The 23,656-nt window shown below is 41.4% G+C and overlaps 2 protein-coding genes across 2 annotated transcripts in view; both read right to left on the reverse strand.

Annotated features, from left to right (window-relative positions):
* LOC119732840 (mucin-5AC-like) overlaps positions 1-2,137 on the reverse strand; it is a 38,360-nt gene extending 36,223 nt beyond the window's left edge. Inside the window, exon 1 of the mRNA XM_038206446.1 lies at positions 2,053-2,137. Coding sequence (XP_038062374.1) covers positions 2,053-2,137 — 85 coding nt within the window. The remainder of the gene's footprint in view (positions 1-2,052) is intronic.
* Positions 2,138-7,327: 5,190 nt separating this feature from the next.
* On the reverse strand, positions 7,328-22,209 carry LOC119728873 (highly reducing polyketide synthase easB-like). Its single transcript, XM_038201308.1, has 5 exons — positions 22,129-22,209; positions 19,404-19,719; positions 15,803-17,271; positions 15,506-15,599; positions 7,328-15,337 (listed from the first exon to the last, which is right to left on the reverse strand). Exons 2-5 carry the CDS (start codon positions 19,672-19,674, stop codon positions 9,783-9,785), a joined length of 7,389 nt encoding a protein of 2,462 aa, XP_038057236.1. The 5' UTR covers positions 19,675-19,719; positions 22,129-22,209; the 3' UTR covers positions 7,328-9,782.
* Positions 22,210-23,656: the final 1,447 nt, after the last annotated feature.

Here is a 23,656-nt window from a genome sequence, read left to right on the forward strand (position 1 = left end):
AGGCTCCTGGACCTTGATCTACATTATTTATTGGGTCACTATCGCCTCATTCTGTAAATAACATTCGTAAGGATTTGTACATAATATTTGTAAAGATTATTCGTCGCCTGTAAATTTACAGTTTGTGCATATTAACTTATTTGTAAATATACAGAACGTCTGAGAGGATTATTCTTGGTGTTTGCACGAAGTTGTGGGTGGGAAAACCAGTCCCAAAAATTCCACTGCCCTAATTTCTGGGGGTAGTTGTGACAGCCGCTCAGGGTCCCATCAGAGCAATGTATAGGGTCTATGGTTTAGCTATGTACTTGGTCTAGGTTTGTAAATACCAACTTATTTCGCTGTACATGTATATCACTATGTAAAAAGATTTTCACTGATTCAAACGGGATTCCATAAATCCTGAAATCAGGAAAATTCCTGACAAGTATCATCTCTGCTGCATATAAGCTCCCAATCAAATCAAATCAATTCGACATTTATTTTCAGATTGACATCCTCGGTAACAATTCAGACAAAAACAGTATATATATGTATAAATAAAACATTCTTCACAGACAGTATGTAATTAAGTGTAAATATTAAATGATGTCAACATAAAGGGAAAAGGTGAAGCACTGCTTTTGTACCTTTCCCTGGGACAGGACAAAACTTAAACAACTAACTACACACGGAATAAGACAGGACAATAGGTTTAAGAGTGAGACCCGGTACAATATGTAAAATAATGACTAAGCAAAGCAGAGAAGAAAATGTTTTTTTTTAAGTTAAGTATAAGTATTGATGATCGATTTTTTTTCAATTTTTTTGGTAAATGAAACAACAGTAGTACACTCTTTTAAACCAGTGTTGAGTTCATTCAGGTATATAACACCACGTTAAATGAACTGCTTCTAAAAAAGGAAGTTCTATTTTTTCTCACAAACAGATCACCTTTCGATGAACTACGTGTTTCATATGAATGAACAGAAGAAGTAAATGAGAATAGATGATTAAAAAGTGGAAGGAGCATGTTGTGAGTATATTTAAACATAAGTATACCCAGTCGATGGTGGCAGAGATCATTCAGTTTCAGAATATTAAGTTGCAGGTCAAACGTTTACCATCTTACTGCATTATATTTTTAGTTGAGGCCCTTCCATTGGACTTTAATGGAACATCAGATTTGATTTAAGTCCAACACGGATGAGCCGCTTTGATTTTGACATTCGAAATAGTTGAGCTGTTTTAACGTTGATGAAGTAGATTTAAAATTATCATTTGATTGGGAAAATGGAACTCTTCACAGAAAGTGGTGAGATTTTGCTCTGAAAAAATGCATTTCAGCTGTTGGTATTCTTCATTAAAAAATGGGAAGAGTTACAGGGAGAATGGTTACAAACGCTGAGAGTATAGTGTGACTCAAGTAAATCAAAACAGTTTGGAATATTTTCCAGACTTGGACTATTTCTGGTGGTTGTGTGTTCGAGCGGGAGAGTACGTCCGAGTGAGCGAGATTGAGCGAGTCCGAGCGAGATCATGTGCTGAACTGGTCGAGTGATGGATATTTGTGATGGTGAGCAGTGGAACTTTTCTGTACGACACCAAACGCATGTTGATATGACCACTATTCGCAAGTTTTGAACGAAGTGTTTCATTCATTTGAAACTTTTCTTAAATGTTAGCAATATTCTTTGCATGTTTTACTACCGGTACGACGAAAAATGTTAAAGACGCAATTTTTTCGAGTTTCACCTCGACAAATATATTTTTTTTAATGGCTATTTTTTTAGGATTATAAAAATAATTCACGTTTGACATCGAACGGAAAAAAAAAATCCACCGACATTTAAGTTATTTAATTATTTCTTCGCAAAACTCTAGTTTTGGCTGTCAGACGCTTTCGCTCTCTAGATATGCCCAAAATGAAAGCCCCTTTTTTCAGAAGGTGGCAGACGCCTAAAATCAGAATATTTGTTTGTCAATAAAACAGAACATACAAATTGAAAATTCTTTTGGAGGAAAGACAAATCCATGTTTAAGAGCACGGGGTGTAACTTTCAAGCTATATACCTGGCACCGCAAAGACGTGTTGGACAGCACACAGAACCACGACGGCCGCACAGACCACAAGCACCGTGTCCCGGCTCAGATACATTGTACCAGCTCCTTGAACAGCAAGTGCTGGTCTTCACGGTGAGTTTCGAAAACCCCACTTCTCACGAGTTGAAATGTTGATCAGAACTTCAATTTTTAGTTGTGGCCTTCGGAATCGACGGCTTCCAAATGCCTCGCACTCCCGGATGTGTGTTCTTATTTGGGCGAGAGTTCTCTACATCCATGGACGCGTTGATTGTGATTGGTCCTTTGCCCAATCACCTACTATGAAATACTGCCGTTGTAGTCCGGTCAATTTAAGTTAAGACCCAGAACAAATTGCAATAGAAACCATTCAAGCATTAAACGACTTTACATAAATACACAAACAACATGTTAAAAATCAAATTGTTTCCATGAAGTGGAAGGGTGTTTTCAAGCATTTTTTTCAGATAAATATTTGTGACATTTTGTCCTCGAACAATTCGTCTAGTGACTTGATGCGATTTACATGTCTATATTAGCTAATGTTTAGGGATCCATGACCACATGCGAGTGCAGCAGACGACTGTTTCCAATAGTAATTTTTTTTTACAGGGCACTACGGATACAGTGGACGATTTTCCGTCGAAACTTTGCGCAATAAGTCCACAGACGAGATACAATTATTTGGGAAAAGGGCCCGGGATTTTGATTATACACAGATGTAAAATGGTTGGACAAATTTCCCCCTTTTTAATCTCCAACAACTGTTCAATGGAACACTGTTGGAAATTCAAAAGCAGCTATTATACAGCTCACGGTGTAAACTCAGAAACGCCCAAATACATGTATATTGTCCTACGTGCAATTATTAGCTCTACTCCGTGACCTCACAAGAACCAATTGAACTTATTTTCTTGGTCTTGATATTCAGTTAACCTTCAGTATTTGACAATTTTTCAGGTATTGCGCAGGCTGTGTGTTTATATGCTGACTATGTCACGCAGCCTGGTTTAATACCATCTGCTTGTTTCACTGTTTTGTGTGATGTAAGTGCCCAATTTCATGGCTCTGCTTTCCACAGAATTCTGCGCTTACAGCGATCAATGTACTAACAGCGCTAACATTAACAAACAAAAATCTGTGCCAATTCTGCATGTTTAAATCACAGCACCCTGAGTTACAGGATGTTCACATGCACAAAAGCTAAAAAATCCTCACTTTTAAACCCGTGAAATATGCCAACCGTAAGCACGGAATTTTCTTGCTAGTAAGCGGGAATTCTTCGCTAATGGTAGCAAGAAGGGCCATGACATTTGTTCATGTTGTCATATTGAGTTCTGTTGCCGAAGTGTCATGAGCTTTGCTGAGGACGTTCTCTCCGTGGCATCATTTGTATACTATTGAACTTTCCGAACAAGTGCCACATATTGAGGCAATTCCTTGAAAAACAAAATATAAAAACAGTGTGCCTCGTTTATTGGCTTTTCCGGCGGGGCATCATATTTTGCAATATTTTCTCTTGACTATGATCTTGCAATGACTAATCTTAACGGGGCCGTATCATAAGTCCGACGCCTCATAGGTCCGACGCCTCATAAGTCCGAAATTTCGGACTTATGAGGCGTCGGACTTATGAGCGGACCCCATCTTAACAGCTAAGCTTTTAGTTAGCTTTTAGACTGGCTCAGTGTTGCTATCTTACTGAATATTTCTTCCTAGGATTCCCTTGCTACAACAATTAAACAAGCAACTAGCTACTAGTTGCTATGCATGCTGCAACATATGCAACCACATAATTAACAGAAGTTGAATCTCAAACAAATTCCTTATTTTGTTGTCCATCCTGCTATTTGAGGCATTTGTATAGTGGCCAAAATGGCATTGTGGGAAGGGAAGGCAGATTGATTTTACCCTTTTTTAAAGGATTTTACTTTTGATACTCTCAGGCCTCATCTTAATCCGAAAATTTGGGGCTCTCAACATGGGCGTCACCAGGATTCTTTCTGGAGGGGGGCAAAACATATTTTTCCCAAAACATTCTTGTATTTCTGAACAAATTCTCGATTTCTCAGTTTTAGACGGGGGCAGGGACATTTTGCCCCCCCCCCCCCCCCAATTCATTAAATCACCACTATGACTTCGCGCCTCTTTTTCTTTTCTTTTTTTTCTCTTTTTTTTTTCTTCCTTTTTTTTTTTTTTTGCTTTTCCAGGGAGGGGGGCGCCCCCCTCCCCCCCTCGCGACGCCCATGGCTCTCAATACTGCGTATGATATATGAGAGTCTCAAAACTTAAGATATTGAAAACATGCAACAAAAGAAAATATACTGGCACCTGAAACAACCAGTCCAACACCCCATCAGTGCTGCATTACATCAATCAACTGTGCCGAAAGAAACATCTGCCATGTCTGGCACATGGTCTCCATTTCTACACATTTTCTCCTTAGTCGGCCACTAGATTAAAGAAGAGGTCAGTATTTTCAAACAGTTGGACCGTGGTTGCACACGTACCAGTCTAGTATTTGGCCTCAAATTTATATCACTTGAATTCCCTCTCAGGTGCACAATGGTGAAGAAAAGTCTCCTCTAAAAATTGAATTGAGAATTCAAACTTGGTCTTGGTTGGTGAAATACTGAGGACTTTGTCTTTGCCTCATGGAAATTGTGGAGGATTTTGTCGGCCAAAGAGTGGGTAAAGTTGGCCTGATTTTGTTTTGCATGTTTTACAGCACCTCTTACCATGTTCACTGCCTTTATTAACACGACATAATTACTTCTAACACATGACATACACATGGTATCTGTGCACAATTTTGTTTAGTTTTGACCAGCCATGGAGGATATCTATTGCTCTTCAATTCTCTTCTCCCCGCAAAAATGTAAGTGTTTACAACAACACAAAAGATAGATTCCCATATTCGACCATCAGTTTTCACCCTGTGCTCAAACCTTATTAGACTGGTCTGAACATTTCAGTTTTTGTCAGTAAAGATTTCAATATTTTCCCTGTTAAATTTGACTATTTAGGCCATATTATCACTTTCCGCTGTCTGATTGATCACCGTAAGGGAAAAAATTAGTGATGGCCAGATATGGGAATCTTTCCTTAGACGTTTCTGTCCCAAACCCTTGAAAGTGTTAGTGCTTTGTTGTTGGAAACTTGCTGCCTATGCTGTGGTGCAAATTCCCGATGAAAGATGCGGTATATCATTAGTATATGCGACATCAATTTAGGTCTGTCGTGATTTCGTATATACATGTTTGGTGAAATAAACTCATTATACTATAGTACCACCAGGCACCAGCCTAAGACTAAAGACTGCATACACTACATGCACTGAGAGAGGATTGTACGTCTACGTTCGTCTGCCATGTCTACTGGGTAGCAGCAATCAATTAGTAATTTAATACACACTGAACAAGATTAGAACACAAAAAAATGATAGAACATACCTCCCCGCTCCAGTAGTGTCTCATTCAAATACCAGAGAAAACCGCGTAAATTAATTCGCCAATGTACAAAGTCCTCTGGCTCTTCTTGAAAATCTTCAGGTTGTACTAGGCATACTCCATCAACTTCAAGTTGTAGACATGTTTCCACGACAAATACAAGTATCGTCCGTGTAACTGATTTCGAGGCATCAAGTTGTTTTAGTTGTTGCAACCATTGCATTGCGACGCACTAGCGCTGAGTCGTACCACACAACCAGTTCGTTTGTTTCTCCACGGTTTGTTCTTGGTTCTTCTTAGTTGTTTCAAATACTTCGCGTGGGAGTATTGGATTACACAGCACACGGGACCTACGGCTTTGAGTCCCATCCGAAGGACGAAGTAATAATGGTTAAGGGCCTTGCTCAAGGGCACACTAGTGTCCATCCGGCGGGCTCGAACCCACGCCACTGAAACTGCAGAGCGTCGAGCATGAGTCCGGTGTTCTTAACCGCTAGGCCATGACACTCCACTTGTTATGTGTGCAGTACGTGTTCCACCACCAGCCCAAACAATTTGGAAACCGAAGGCTTTGTTGGTGTTTTTCTCTTGCTTGAAATACATCCTAACACCATCGAAAACACGAACATCGAGGATATAAATACTTGAATCTTCCGCGTATTTCACGGTACGACGTATATGGTGTAAATGCGTAGACAATTGTATCGTTTAGATAGGTCAGTCAGGATACAAGACTAGATGAATTTGCGACAATGGAGGGCGCTAAATAAATGAATTCGCTTGCAAAAAAAATAATTCACTTGAATTTACTGTCTCAGGCTGTTCAACAACTTTGATGTTCATTGTTGGGTTTTTTTATTGCGAAATAAAAAGTTTTTGTTTCTTGCGTTCCCCGTGCCCTTAAACAAATTATATATTTTGGTTCTATTGTAAAATTAACGTTCAACTTGTATGTTTTATGTCAACCAAAAACCCTCCTTTTTCATCATTTTTTTTTTTTTTGGCCGTCTGCAACCCTCTGAAATAAAAAGGATTTTGTTTTGGACACAAACAGATCCGCTTTGGAGCAGACGGTTCCCGGTCCATCGTAGCTGGAGTTGGGTTGTCAATAATAAAATATAGGACCGACTATCTAGGTCCATCGAGTGATTGCGGGGCGGGAGCAATTAAGCCTACCTGGCGAGAAAGGAATTATTGCTGGGCCGATTTTTTTTCGGTCGATGTCTCACTCAAAAGCGAATAACTTTCATTTTGCAAGAACAAAAAAAATCGAGGCGGAACTTTTAACCCTTCGCGCAGCGAGCGGACGATAAAATTCTCCACATTTTCCAAGTATGGGCATAATTTTTTTTCAAGAGGCCAATTACGCCAATCTTCCATGTAATCCTCACCCCTTCTATACACCACAAGCCTGTAGACTCCCATTGGCCAGATCCTAGCCACTCCGGAGTAAGGAGTGTTGAAAGACAGAAGCCAAGATGGCGCCCAATGCCTTTGTGCAGTATGGGAGATCTAAGTGGCCAACCCCTAAGTGCCGCCGATCCCTTTGTGTCAACCCCTCGTGCCGCCCAGAGCGCAGACAGGTTGTAAACAATCCCTGGCCACGTGAATGACCTATATCTTGTGCATGTACAGGCATGCCAGGGTTAGTGACCTATATACACATGTAGAGATAAAATTCACCACGTGGCCATTCCGCGTAAAGTTTTTGAGCTTGATCCACGAAGGGTGTGGATAACCCGTTATTTTATTTAAATCACATAAACTTGTTACATAAAATTTACGAATACCATTTCAATTTTATTTTAGAGGTTCCAAAATGTTTGTGAATACACTTTAATAAATACTAGAGGAAACATCGTGTTTTTAGGAGTACAGACTATTTCCCAAAGCATAAGTATGTTAAAACCTCTTTAATTACAATAAAATACACCACGTAAACATGAGACTTATTTTTTTCCCATGGTTAGTTTGTAAGACATATTGATCTCAAAATAGTTATACTGTTTTGATGACTAAAACGTACGTATTTTAAAGATGATTCCTCTTCCTTTTTTTCGAAAGTCAGCTCGAAAAATATGTTTTTGTTTCCTTTTTCATTTTTCCTTCATTTTTCAATCTGGAATGAGACCAGGACGAAATAATCCACCGACGTTTAGTTACTGAATTGTTTCTTTACAAATTATTATTTCTTTGCAAATTATTAACTACCTGGCAATGATAACTTTGAAATTGACGATTCGTTCAATGAACAAAAACGAAGCAATTTTTAAGAGCAAGGGGTATGCAACTTTACCATGACAAAGAAAAACATCTTCTGTTTTGTTCACGTCTTAAAAAAACATGTTGTGTGGGACAATCCTTACAAATTTGTAAGGCAACATAGTAGTTAATTACATAGATATATTTGCCTATTCCATTTTTCTGATCATTTTTTTGGGTTAAGGACAGTAATGGAACACTGCATACAAAAATATATGTTCTAATGTTCTTTCATTTTTGGGATAAAATAAGGATTGTCTTTTACAGACAATTAGAAATAAATATTGCCAAATAACTCTACCTATGTATGTGCGCCGTTACCGTGCAGCATCAAGCGGTCGTATGAGGCAAAAATTATGACTTTCAAAATAGCTTTCTCTACAAAAAAAACACCCTCTCAAATGCCAACCTGCCACTTTCATATTCTTATGACATAATTATCTAATTACCGAAAATCTTTTAAAGATCACCCATACTTTTCCAAAATACTGAAATAGTAATTAATTGCCTGATACACTTTACAAACTGTGTTTATCAATAAAACACAATCATGCTATCACTTTGTGAACATGTTTGTATAGAAGCTAAACACTACGTGTCCAATTCCTCAACATCAATGTTCAATTGCTAAACACTATCCATCCTACGCTAAACATGTTTAGAATTTAAACATGTTTACAAAGTGATAGCAAGAAAGTGTTTAGAAGAGTGTTTAATTTCCCAGTATATCTGAAAAGTGTGCAGTACGATCGCATAAGTAAAATAATCTGAAGGTTGCAAAGGGTCCTTTCATTTCAGTGAAATGGTGTCGCTCATTGGCTTCAGACAAAGATAGTTAGGAATAGAAGAAGTGCATATGCCTATATAAGTAAGAATCGAGATACAAGTTTCCACCACTGGTTTTGCGTGGTCTCATCGGCAGAACATAAATCTAAGTTAGTGTTAGATCAAATAATTATAAACAGAGAATTCGGCCATTATACACGGGAAATCTTGTGTCTGTGTTAAAATGCCCAATGTTATTCACTAAGGCATCCTATTGTAGTGGATATATTAAAATATATATAAAATAAAGCAGTATGTGCTTATTATAATATTTAAAACATAAAGAATAACATATTCTGACAATCTTCAAAATAACATCATTAAAATACTGACAGACTAAAAAGCATGATCATATAGTTCAAACACAATCCTAAACAATTTAGCCCATACCGTGTTACGCTCTCAAATTTTCCATTGAGGCAATACATTGATTTGACTATCAGTTGTAGAATTAGCTATAACAACATGTTTTGGATGCGTATCCTATTCATAAAGTAATACATTTATAACTTTATGTAACGTAATTCAAAGTAAACTGTTTTAAATCTGTATAAACCTATTTACCTGCGGAATTTAGAGGAACATTTACTGCGTATGTAAAAATACGAATACTACTCTTTTTTCAATACAAAATATATAAAATACTATCTATCCACCTCAACTTACTTTTCTCCTCAAACCAATTTTCTCTTTACAAGAGTAAGTATCTGCATTGCAATCGAATTTAAAAAATACAATAAACACTAGTCATAAAAAAACCTAGAAGAATCTGATTGTGGCTTCGCGCAAATAATTAAACTGGCCCTTCTTTTTTTTTCTGAGCGCTAGTGCGATTTTTCATTTAAGACACAAGCGTCAAGTCTGCAAGCTTTACCGCATATCAAATTATAGGCCTACCATGCAAATGCAGAAACACACTGGTACGTTAATTTACATGATGCTGGATCAATGCTGGTTCAGGGTCCCTTTATTCGCTAGGTCTTTGAAGCCGGTCTTTATCACCGTTAATATACCCCCACGTGATCGAGTCTCGACTTATCATAATCCATCAACCCTCCACGGTAATTATTAATATTGATTAAAGCAGGAAGAATGAAATCAGTGAAGGGGTGTGGAATTTGTACTGAAAGCAATTAAGCCATCTTGTTTTGCAGGAACGAATAGCATAATACATTCTTGAGTACTTCAGTTAGCTCCTATTTTCTTGCACGTAAGACATATTTCCTTCACAATCTCTGCCGTGTTTGTCAGAATGTACATATGCCTCCCGGGCAAGGTGGTCTTCTTGAAGTTATGCTTCTTGGACCTCTCCAACTCCCAGCCGTCCAGGAGTTCAGGTGGAACAAAACCGTCCTGTTTCCCGCCAAAAGCTGTGATGTCACATGGCAACGGGTTCTGGTGTTTGCCATCGTAGCTTTTCACCATTTGAATGGCGGCCTCAATGCAAGGTAACAACCGTCGCATGAGGGCGGTATTGAAGAAGGCTCTATCATCCATAAAACTGAACTTTACTTGTTTGATCCTCGCTAAATTTGCAAAGAGCTTTGGGTGGTTCTCCAGGGTCTTCCTCAACCTTTCAAAGGTTGCGGGTGAGATATTGAGCTCTTCTGGGTGGGGATAAGGTGTTGTCGGTGCGTACCAAGCACTGACGAACAGGTGGCGAGGGCAGATGCTTTCTTCCTGCAGAAGGAGATGAGAAACTTCAAACGCGACCAGACTGCCCATGCTGTGGCCAAAAAATACGAAGGGAATATCTGAAAGATTTGGTACGAGCTCATCGTGTACAAGCCGTGCAATATCACTCATTTCTGTCAGTGGTTGTTCGCTTTCACGCCCTTCCCAGCCCGGAAGCTGGATCATCAATACTTGGATTCCAAATGGTAGCAGATGTTGTATCCAGTGTGAAAACAGCGAAGGTCCTGCACCGTTTGAGGGAAAGCACACAAGCTTCAGTCCCAACGATTTCGGCATATCACCCTCGATGACAACTTTCTTCTCTTGGGAGACGGACAAGACTTCATTATCAAATCCAGTCTGGGTGGTTGAGTCCGTCTTTGCCAGTATTTGTCTTGTTATGTTTTTCGAAAGCTCCTGGATCGTGTTCTTGTCGTTAAGTAGATCCACAGCTCCCAAAGTGACCTCAAACTGCTGACTGATCATCTGGCTGACCTCTGAAGCCATGAGGGAATCCAAACCAAGGGCAATGGGAGAGGCATCATGCGGAGGCTCATCAGACAACCCAAGCTGCTGACTGAGAAGTTTCGCCAAAGCCTCGATAACTACCTCTTTGGCTTTGGCGAACGGAAGCTTCAAAATGGACTGTAGCAGGGTATCGTTAGTGGCAGTTAGATACACGTCACTGTCTTGAAACAAATCTTTCATCACTGACATGGTTCCATGCTTTTCTCTAAAGTGTTGTATCATAAGACCCTGATGCGTCGCTGCGTATAGTTTCCGATTAAAGGAACCTGAGATGCCCAGGTGTGGTTGACGAACTGACAAAGCACAACCGATAACACACAGAGCTTCCTCGGGACTCATGCTTTCTACGCCCGTCTTCTCCCACATTTGAACAATACCACGGCGAACTGCAAACCCAACGTCATTTATCAACCCAAGCTGCACTGCAGTTGCTGGTAAATTACGCCTGTGTCGATACTGGGCGAGGGCGTTCAAGAAGACATTGGCTGCACAGTAACTACCTTGTCCTGCATTGCCAATCAGAGACACGATGGAAGAGGTCATGATGAAATGATCCAGTTCGATGCCAAGCTTAAGCGTCAACTGGTGAAGGAGAAGTGCCCCATAAGCCTTCGGAGCCATGACACTGTTCCAAGACTCTTCTGTGATATTTTGAATGAATCCATCACTGAAGACAGCGGCGCAGTGGAATATACCTTTCAAAGCAGGCAACTTGTCATCTTTCATTTCCTGTAATGCCCTTTCAACGTCGGTGGCATTAGAGACATCCAACTGAATGTGTCGTACTGTGGCAGAGATTTCCTGTCCTTTTTTAATTACCCCTTGTAATTCATCATTTATTTCCCCTCTTGAACCAGCGTAGATGTATCGAGCTCCTCTTTGTATCAGCCACTCTAGAAGTCTGAGACCAAACCCCTTAGTTCCTCCTGTGATGAAGTAGGCCGATTCTCCATCAGCAACGAAACCATCTTTCTCAAGAGAAGGTGGCAACATAAGCTCCGCTGATCCCACCTCGATGACCTCAGATTTGGGAATTTCAGTATTTTGTTCAGCCAGAGAAGACAGTCCCTTAACATTGTTGGTTTTACATGTAAGGTGACTACCTTCAACATTTGGGACAAACATATCCCAGAGATTCGACAGAGTAGCTGATATCTCGGCACCGGATAATCCATCAACTGCTGACTGGAGATCAGTATCGAAGGCAACAATCTTCATCTTTGAAGGAAGCATCGGAAGTCTTTCATCTTGTCTCAGTCTTTGCATTATCACAACAGAGGCGTTTCTTCTCAACTTTGGCAACAACGACTGAAGTGTGCGACCCAAGGATGACGATCTGCAAGACAGAAAAAGTGCATCAACTGAGGCATCATCTATCTCACTGAGGCACCTCACATGTATCTCTGTCTTAGTTTCCGCGAGACCATCACGATCATCAGTTAAAAGGACCGCTTCAGCTCCCAATTTAGTTGACAGGTGAATCGTAGCGATATCACAACTACCAAGAGAGTCGAACTTGAAGCCAAGACGCATACCTGCAGATATTTGCAAAGCCTGATTGAAGAAGACGGCGGTTGGGAAGTAATCGTTAACGATACTGACTGCTTCTTTGGGCGTGAGATGGGAGGGCACCTCAACTAAATCCTGTGACAAAGCGGTCATAGACGATTTGACTTCATCACAAGAAGTAAGACCCAAGTACGTTTCACTGACATCTTTTGATTCTGACGGGTCGACTCTACCAGCGTACACGAATGTGTTTGGTCCTACCTTGCTGTCCCCTTCCAACTCATGCCTGTTATAAACACTGAAAGCTTCGACCTTCACTCGGACAGTGTCTGAATCGGTGTTATCAAACTCATTGGGAGGAGCTTTCTGAATGAAGACACGACTACGATCAGACACCTCTCGCTCAACAACTGACCAGAACCTTGTTGGCACAACTCCGGAAGCTTTGGAGAGATTTTCCATTTTCAAGCGAGGTGAAAAGAAATCCACTATGGGAGCTTGATCGTCTTCGAGTTTGGAGTTTGGTGTCCTTGCAGCGACTACATTTTCGTCATTCAGATAATAGTCTTCCTTGATAAGTATTTCCTGAGCAATTTTGGCGCACTCAAGGCTGCTTGCCATCATGGGCAGGTCAACAGTAAATACTCTAATTACAGGCTCTTCATGACTGACTGTGACTCCGATAGTATTCAGGATCGCTGCAAATGGGTTGACGTCGTCCTCTTCTTTTGCATGCTGCGCACCCTTTGTGAATAGAATCACCTTAGCCTTCATCCCCTCCTGCTGTAACGTCTTTAAGACAGAGTAACAAAACAATATGCCTTTTTGGCACTCCTCAAACTGATTCCTTGACATGACCGATCCCGAATTCAAATCGACATCACAAATCTCTGTTTTCATGATGATCACAAGCGCATCAGATTCTTTATTGTCTGAAACGACGGTAACTGCCTGTTGCACAGCATCGGCCCTTTTCATATCAATGATTGAAACATCCCAGGCCTGTACCTTCACTAGCGAATCAACAAATGAACTGCTTACTTCTGTATCATCCGGGAAGACGACCAACTTCTTTTTAGCGCATGGGGATTCGGATGACTCGTTTGTGACAACTACTGACCCGTGATTTTTCCAAGCTAGACCCCATACCTGCGGCTCAATCTTGTCAGCTTGAAAGGTTTCAAACACAAGTTCCCTAACTGAACAGAATACTTTCTTAGTGTCTGCGTCAGCCACATCAATGTCACAAAAACGCCTGTCCTTTCCGCCAATCTTCGCGTGGATACATACACGCGGTGAGGTTGGAGCAGCGACAGTGAACGTCTTGATGCTTTTTGGAACCCTATACACAGGTTGGAAAGTTTTGCCGGAAGCCTCCATTTCTGCTTTAGTCGCTAAAATCAGGAGAACGGCAAAGGCTTGCAAGAAACTATCCATAAAAGCTGGATGGTAAACGTAACGATGAAATTCCCTCTGCAAGCTGGGAGAGGCGTCAGCATACACTAAACATTCTCGAAAATCGTTTGACGTTGAAATCTCCTGAACGCATCTAAATGTCGATCCTAGTTCAAACCCACATTCTGATGCCCTGATGTAAAATTCCTCACCTTGAAGGATCTCTCCACACCTTGCGATGATGCTCTCTTCATCAACTGTAACGTTCATCAACTCACTAACATTGGCTACAGATGGAGGGATGATATTCAGGTGACAATGTTTGATCCACGTTCCTCTGGACGCGTCGTGGCTCCGGAGCGTGAAGAGAAATTGCTCCGATGTCTTCTCCTCAACTGTCGTCTCCAAAGTACCTTCGCAGTTTGAGGCAAACATGAATCGATCGAAGGTCAGTCCACTTAGAATCAGTGGATAGGAATCAGAGTTCATCGATCGAGCTGCAGCAAGAGCTGTCTCTGTGTAAGCAGCAGCAGGGACAACTACAGCCCCCTGCAGGACGTGATCCTGAACCCAAGGTACCCGAGATGCATTCAGGTCAGCTCGCCATATCTTCACCGGACTTTCTCGAAGATAACTTGTATCCACGGGCTCTCCAAGGAGAATGTGGTGACCATCCAACAAAGGAAAGAGCAATTCCTCCTTTCCTTCAGGAGAAACATTCGTGCACTTTTCTCGCTGCCATGGGTAGTGTGGGACCGACACGACTCGGCGAAACGTGGAACTGAACAAGCTATGGAACTTCACGGGGATGCCACTCACATGAAGCCTCATTTGCGCCAACAGGAGATTCTCAGAATCGTTGGCCAATGTGGTGGTGTCTCGGGGCCGTAGCAGAGATGCAGTTGTGATAAATGCATCATCTGTAGCCTGAACAGCAGCAAGTGTGTCTCGGAGGGCCGGCAGAAGCGAGGAGTGAGGACCTATCTCCACGAACACACGGTAGCCATCTTTTGCAAGATTCTGAATGGAATCCATGAAGGAAACCTTCTGTCTGATATTCTGATACCAGTACTCAGGAGAGTTAGCCTCCTCAGGCGTCAAATAACGCCCAGTCACAGTTGACATCATTGGAATCGTGCGTCGCTTCGCCGACGCGTTTTGTACCTTAAGAAACTTACCCACTTTCTTGAGGAAAGGGTTCTTTACAACCTCCTGCTGTTTGCTGTGAAAAGCATTATTTACCTTAAGTACCACACACTTTATGTTATCTGACTTCAGCTCGTTAGCCAGACCCTCAACAGTCAAGGTCTCACCTGAAAACACGATTTGACCTGGGCTATTGATAGCCGCAACATCGAGCACTTGCCCATGCTTGCTTTGACTGGCGAATTGGACAGCGTCTTCAACACGATTCAAGACAGCCACCATCTTCCCAGAGCCACTGGTCTTACGTAGCTCTCTTCCTCTCCGATAGATCAACTTGACTGCGTGCTCAAGACTTAGGAGACCTGCTGCGTAAGCTGATGCGACCTCTCCTACACTATGACCAACCACTGCGTCTGGGACCACACCATGGCACTTCCACAGATCAACAAGACCTATCGCAACCGCACACAGACAAGGCTGGCTGATTTCTGTTGGAAAGAAGAAAGTAAGTAAAAGACCATCAACAAGTTCAGTTTGACCAACTTATGTGAAATCATGTTTTGTAAGATTTAATGGTTTTCCAGATCATCCCTTTAGGCCACCCTAATTCAAAAGTATCACAAAGTCTGTTTACCGTCAAAAATCACAATGTTTACCTGTTTCATTGATTCTTTCACGGTCCTTTTCCTCAGACAGCATGCTGACCAATGACCATTTGGCTCCACAGTTCTGCAAAAGCTTGTCGATAACCTACCAGATCAATTAAGAAAACTTATCAAAACAAACCCGAATCTTTCCATCGGATATTTGTATTTCTTGAAGTTCCCAAATGTTGGTACTCTTCCCAATGCAATGGCAAGTAAATTACCGGACTTTTGTAATCCCATGCACTCCATACCAATCTGAAGACTCTTCTGTTTTTAAGCAGCAAAGCTATAAGGTACTGTGCTCACCTTCATCTTTGAAGCAAAGACAGGCTGTGTACGCATTAGCTCTCTCGCCATGCCCCACCATTGAGTCCCCATGCCAGAGAAGACAAACACAATCTGCCGTTCATTGCCTGTGGCTGACGGCGCTACACCTTTGACAGACCTGTCCGAGGTCTGCTGAGTTTCAGCTTCAAGCTTCATTCGAAGTTGGTGGATCGCATCTTCCTTGGAGTTGACAGCGAGACCCAGACGATGTGTGTAGTGCTGTGAACGACAAGCGGCTGTGTACAGGCACGAGTAGAAAGTAGCGTCTGTCATATGAGTGTCACCGGTAAGGAAATCGAGCCAATCCTTGACTTTCTGATGAAGAGCATTGGAACTTGATGCAGAGAGGAGGAGGCAGCTCAGCGTTTTACCCATCTTTATGAACTGACCACTTCCATGGAGATTAGTAGGACCTTCAAGAACAATGTTAGCATTCGCTCCACCGAAACCAAAAGAACTGCAGCAAGCCAAGAGGCGGCCGTCTCTGTCTGGCCAATGTATCAGCTCGGTAGGGATATTGATATTCAGCTCTTTGAAGTTGACGTTTTCGTTCGGAGTTTTAAAGTGCACGACTGGTGGGATCTTACGTTGATAAAGGCACAAGGCGGTCTTAATTATGCCAGCGACTCCTGCTGCACCTTCGGAATGACCCACGTTAGATTTGACAGACCCAATGTAGAATGGAGGATGTTTGGGTCCTCGTCTTCGTCCCATAGCCTCACCCAAGGCACCTGCCTCGGTTGTGTCCCCAACCCGTGTTCCTGTGCCATGAGCCTCAGCGTAGACAATCTGATGGGGGTCCACTCTGGCGTTGCGACAAGCGCTCTTCACCAAATCCACCTGCGCGTCGAAACTAGGGTTTGCAATGCCCGGTGTGCGGCCATCATTACTCAGTGCACCTCCTCGCAGTACAGCGTAAACACGATCACCATTCCGCAGAGCCTCAGACAACGGTTTCAAAACCACGACCCCGGCACCCTCGCTGCGTGAATATCCATCCGCTGATTGGTCAAAGCTTTTGCACTTCCCGTCTGCTGACAACATTCCAGCCTGACAAAACCCAATGGATGTAACTGGTGTAAGGATCAAGTTGACTCCTCCAGCAAGAGCCATGGTACAGGAGTTCTGCTTGAGTGCCTCACACGCCAGATGGATGGAATACAGGGAGGATGAACAGGCAGTGTCCACGGAGAAACTGGGTCCACGAAGATCAAATTCGTATGAGATGCGGTTGGACACCATGCAGGAGTTGTTACCCGAGTTAGTGTATTGATTCATGTTGTGGACTGGTTTACAGGCAAATGATAAGTACTCCTGTGCCGTCACGCCCATGTAGACACCTGTCTTGGAACCTCGTATAGAGGAAGCTGGCATTCCAGCATTCTCAAGCGCCTCCCACGTGACTTCAAGAAGGAGCCTTACTTGTGGATCTAGATGAGCTGCTTCTTCTGCATTCAAATGATTAGAAAAGTGAATACGCACTCAAACTCGGAAACATAAAAAGACATTGTGTCAGTTTACAGGGTGAGTCAAAAAGAAAGTGACCGAATTCGAAATGTTTGAGTGACTTGTTCCTCGAAATCAAAACCCAAAGTCCCACAGTAAAAATTACGTTTCCATCTTGACACAAATATTTAAAAATCGTTTTTGCATTTGAATGCCTGTGTGTAATCTATAATTCTCACTCAGCTCAACAGCGGTGGACATCAATCGTTTAGAAGTGTTTCGTAACATGACTCGGATGAAGGAGAAAGAGTGCCCCATGGTTGCAAACACAATTTGTGGGAGTAGATAAACAACACTTTTTTGTGATTTGGTACCCATTTGAGAAATGTTAATTGGAAAGTGGTTCAAATAAAGGCATGAGCGTATAAGAGTGTTACACGTTTGGATTTACAAGTGTAAAAACTTTTAAACGCATCCATATGTAGCCTTAACACCAAACATGCAGATATACTAAATAATTATAAAACAAAGTTTCGGATAAATTGTGGTCACATTTGATTCCAGTAATGCATCGCAATTCATCATTATGATCATGTTACTAATTGTGATGGGCTAAATATTAAGACGGTTTAACAAGCCCATATAAAGTTAAGAGTCAGTCCAACTCAGGCGCGGATCCAGAGGGGGGTGGGTTTGGGGGTCAACCCCCCCCCCCCCCACAGTTCTGTCATGTTTTTTCCATAGAAATTCCTGAAGAAAAATGCGGAAACATCCCCACCCCCCTGCTCCGACACCCAATTTTTTGTGGCTAGTATTAGTGTCCTCCTGGCACAAAATACGCACAGAGCCAGCTTTGTTACGGGGTATAGTTATATCATTCTGCGATAATCGTCGGATTTGAACAGCGCCCCCATTCCCCCCTCCCCCCCCCCATAAAAAACCCACCCTGCGAAAATTCCTGGATCCGCCCCTGCAACTACTAACATCACAAGTCATACGAAACAAATTATGAAATTCACGCATTTGACCCATGCACAGTATTCATCAAAACTTGAAATTGTGTAATAGTAGTGAAACATGGTATAAACCAAGGTACGTAAATAGTAATCCGAGTAACAGACGTTCACGTGTGCAGAGCCACATACGTCTTGTATCCTTGCATGCAAAATGATGTTATGCGACCCCACGCGCCAACTGAGTCTGGTTCTTATTTGATACAAAAGCACAGCAGAGATGATCGTATCAGAGTACATAATTCACATATAACATGCACAACTCCGAATTCTAATAAAACATGGACCCTAAAAGTGGGAACGTCTTGATTTTTTGATGGCTCCATTTCTTTAAGTATTTTGAATATAACATTTCACCTCTGTACAAAAACCGCGCGATTCAGTAGTATTTTAACAGATTACATTATCCGCTGGACAAGTGACTGACAAGTTATACCCACTGAAAGTAATTGGTTTTCATCATTCCATGAATATTAAAAAGCAGTAAACACGAGATTAGGGATTATTCATATTTGTGATGTTTCAACAATAAGCCCGTTTTTACAAACACAAACATTTAGAAGAACTCTAGATAACAGTAGGATGTGATAAGGTCTTCAATTGTTGTTCTTGGAAATTCCGAAACTTACTCAACATTAATTCATCTACTGCCAATTATCTTGGTGCAGAAAGTCAACATTAATGACATCTAACACTCACAACTTCTTAACAATTCCGAAACTTACTCAACATTAATTCATCTACTTCCAATTATCTTGGTGCGGAAAGTCAATATTTCTGATCATCTAAGTTTCGGAATCACGTACAAAGCTTCTTAGCGGCTGTATTCCTTCATAGAGTTTTGTAAAATTGTTATACAAATTACCCAAACTCTTTTATAATATACAATTGAACGCTGGCTAAAAAGTGTCTCAACTCAGTAGAACTATTAGTCTTGGCCCAAGACGAATCTCGTTGATAGCGCCCTCTACCGTTGATGCCATTTGACTGCAGCTTGCCAGCGCAATGCATCACAGCTAGGAACCGGCTGTACGTGAGCCGAATACAATCCAAAGTCAGTCTGGGGCCAAGACTGTACAATTATCAACTGACGTTGAAAGGGTATGGCGCAAAGAACTTACCGGGTGGCATATGAAAGAACTGCCTGTCGAACATGTACGGGTCCTGAGAGATGTAGCCACCGTTCTTGATGTACATCTTGCCTGCCCTCTTCTCTCCAGGACTTAGGAAGTAGCTGGCATCGAAGCGATCTGCAGGTACCGGCGTGGTGCAGTCCAACCCCTTCACCAACATCTCCCAGAACTTCCTGACGTTGTCGACCCCGTTGCCATAGCGACAGCCTATGCCCACTATGGCCACTTTCTGGTTTTGGCGGGAGAGTCCCGCGTCCATGTTTGTACCACGTGATCTAGACTCAGCTTGTCTACTACTCCGTACCTGATGAAAAAAATGATAAAGAGGGTTTTACTTCAAGGGACAACGACAACCGATTTTGGATTTGCGTTTTAGGTACTGCGCAACAGAGGCCACCCCCTCCCCCCAAAAGAACGTGTTTTTTTAAGTGGACGTCGCAATGTAGGCAGGCACTGCGTAAACAACCACCTTTTCCTCAAAAATGTTGGTTAAAGTGGTCAGAAATTGCCTCAGATCGAACCACAGAGCATCTAGAATTCAAACATTTTCCAGAGCCCTTAAACGGGCCCCGAGCCCCACACCGTATGTTTATAGCCCCACTTCATGGGGGCCCAAAGTATTTTGCCCCGACCCCTGTATACATTTTTTTTTTCAAAATTGTGTTATGGATCACGACTGAAATTAAGTAAATCAACCCGCAATAGTACCATGTCCTTCAAAATATGAAAAATAACCCGTGCTGTATTGTGGTGACCGTAACGTTACCTGTATTGTCCGAAAGTTTGATTCGTCAACAACGTGACGTCAGTTTATCCAACCATGATTTTTTTTCTCACGTAGGCCAATTATATTCAGTGTCGCATTCCATAATACATTGGTCTCCAGGAAACTCGGAATGCGAGCCCCTCATCAACCGAGTCGGCCTGGGGTCAGGCTCGGGCCCACAAGCTTCAAGCTTGTTCGTGTATGCATATTTCTGGAAAATGCTAGGTTCTTTGTTTGAATAAACTGGAGTTTGCCTCTGGCTTTTTTTGTCGAGTCGTAATTATGGTTTTTTTAGTGAGTCTCTCCTGGCGCAAAAATAAGTCTGTTTCTGTGAAGGGCTGTTTTTCACTTACATAAATACTTCAGATCCACAAAATGTACGTTTTAAATAATAATGACATTGTTTTCATGGCCTACATTTTGAGGGACGAAAAGTCAAAACATACAAAATGTAACAAACACTAATTATTTTCTAAGATAAATGTTAAATTATTTAGAAATAAAATTAATACACACACATAAACAAAAGCGTGAGAATTTGAGGCAACAAAACGGTGAGCATCGTTACACAGGAAAACCATTATTCACTGAAAAAAACAAGGCTGGGGAATAACTTTTAAAGATGAACTATCCGTGCGAGTTTCAACCCGAAAACGTATGGAGGGAGTTTGTTTGGGTTTGCTACTTTCCTAGCAAAACTAAAATTAGTCAATTCTGAATGGCACATCGGCCGAAAGAAAACACCCAAAGTGTGGAATAATAATACAAATTTTGAGGGTTTTTTTTCTATTTTGTTTTTCTTACATTCTGACAATAGTCAGTTATTGTGAGGTACCCTGACTCCCACTCTTTCTTATTGTAGAAGCGATAATGTAGGTTTCAGCCACCAATTTTGTCGCAGGGCGCATGTGTTTGTGAACAACTTACAATCCAAATTTAAAAGGTTCCTTTTTCACAGGTGCACAGACACCGAAAAAAAGGACAACATCGTTAAAATCAAATAATAGTCAAAATTCGTTCGGAGAAAAAAAATCGAATTGGTTGGAAATAACGGACCGTATTTAAGGTTGCAGAGATGGCGACGTTTGTATTTGGTCATTTCATAGACACAGTCATGTTTGATTATTAGTTCTAGGTATACATTACAGTGTCCTCAGCTCTGGGTCTGGCTGCTACTTTGAAACCATGCAGATTTTTTTTGTAATCATCTTAATGTGATTACTTATGTGATTACTTCATGTGATTACTTAACTTGGCGACAATGCTTTGAGCAATTGAAATATATGCTGTGTGCACTGCAAGACCCTCTAAGAAACCCCCTCATTGAATGACAAAAAGTTGTAAACTTTAAGGTACAGTCCATCATTTGCAACTATCCAAAAAGTATCTGACGCAATTATTGTTTTTACAAGCACACTTTTACAAGCATTACCAACACGTACACACCAAACGACAATAAAAGAACTCTCGGTAAGTATTGGTCCAATTCAATTAATCAATTTACTTTTTTTCATAGCAAGAAGACTTGTCTTTAGCGCATTTCCCAATGACTACTGCTATGTGTCAATGCAAACTATTCCAAAATTAGAATCCATCACTTTTTCATTCCTTCGGTATTACCCACTTACTAATTACGTTTCCTCATTTACTTTCCTAAAAACGTCTTCCGGAACGGACTCATGTTCATATGTAATACTCCAGCTTGATGTTTCAAACGAAAATAGTGCAGTCAACTAGAAAATCTATTTTGAAGTTCAGTATCGAAATCCACCGAAGGAAGTGAGGTTAATGAGAGGGATGACAAAAAAAAAACATCCGTTGATAAAACAACTTGTTTTGCTCTGACGTGAAAGCATGTATCGTATACTGTCCATGCCACATAGGTACTATGCAATGTATGCTTTGATATCAAATTGGTGATAAATGTCTCGAGTCTCAAAACCTTACCTATACGCTTGGCGGCACTGGTTTCGGACTTTACAATCGTCAAATTTTCTGCAGGAGTCGGGTTGGCTGATTGGCTCGCAATGACTGTCTAACTCCAAGCCGGTACAATCACCCGTATTTAAAGGCCTGTTCTTTGACCTCGCTGGTATGATAGGCTTACGTGCCGTACCTCAGATTGAGGTCACCGAAAACCAATTGTAAAGGCACTGTGACGCACTTCACGCGTGATTGTGCCTTCCACTTAGTTGTCTCATTGTACCCATAACTGCAGGTATCCCAATCGAGGTCATCAGCCTTTGTCCCTTCATAAGGCTTTAATATGCCATGACAGTCTTTTCTTACTCTAAATTTGTTTCAATAATTCTATTGATGCTCTGTATTCAAATGATGTAGAAGTCTTCTCGCAAGCAGTGATTTTCGTTGATTAATATTTTTTTTCCCTTCAAAAGTTTTTAGGAATAAGGGAGACTTTTGGCTGAAGTATGGCAGTGAAGCCAGCAATGTCAATGTTCCCTTCCAGGTGATATATAGGAAGCTACATTTTTTGTATTCACAATAATTGATTTGCTCTTCATCAGTATAATTCACGGTCAATTTGCATGGCAAAAAGAAAGCAACGAATATTCCATTTAAAGAAATGTAGCCCAGTTGATTATATGGTGAGTTTGATTGGAAACTTATTTTGAGTATATCTTTTCGGGGTATAACTTTGGGAAAACTCACATAATGGAAATTTTGGACATTGCCACCACAGCGCCAGAATATGTTGGTGAAATGTCGCCAACATGCGAAGACTAGTGGATGTCTCACACTGAGGATGTGCAGCAAGTAACCCACAAGTGAATACACCGGCAATAGGCTATGAACATACGCGACTTCACATTATAACACAGGTCTCAATGGGAAAGATTTGGTATTTTGTCACGTGGCACGTTATCACGTGAGACATTCAAAGTTCAACTTGTTAATTAACCTATCGCGGTAGAATCGCGTCAACGCAGCCTGTAAAATATTGGCCAACTACGTGATATACAAAATGGACGCAGAACGCGCAAAATCTGAGACAAGCAAAACTTAACGTGCAAAATGTCATAAGGTTGTCTAAGGGTCGGGACAAACTCGCAAACGGTGATTACTTAGTCAATTACTTTACAAACACGTACAGCCGCGGACGATTAAGTTTTTCCTAATGGTCTTAATTGGATTTGTATTGTTTTATAGGGGGCATTCTGCTTTAACGTCTTTTGAAGCTTATTACATGTACATGTATATATATTTCACGTGTAGGTATTTGGCAACGAGCCTCCAAAATTACCGACATAATAGGTTCAATGAACCAAATCATTGAAATAACCAGCCATGAAATAACCAACGGCCTTCAGGTATTGTATCCATAGCTGAATATTTCCTTCAAATTCGATCACCTCTTTTTAACCCTCCGACGCAGAAACTCGCCCTTTTAGGGACCCAATTTGGTTAATTACCTTAATTAAAAAAAAAAATTCAAACCAATTCTGGTGATCTTCCA

This window comes from Patiria miniata, unplaced genomic scaffold, assembly GCF_015706575.1.
Source record: "Patiria miniata isolate m_02_andy unplaced genomic scaffold, ASM1570657v1 HiC_scaffold_1, whole genome shotgun sequence".
Lineage (NCBI taxonomy): Eukaryota > Metazoa > Echinodermata > Asteroidea > Valvatida > Asterinidae > Patiria > Patiria miniata.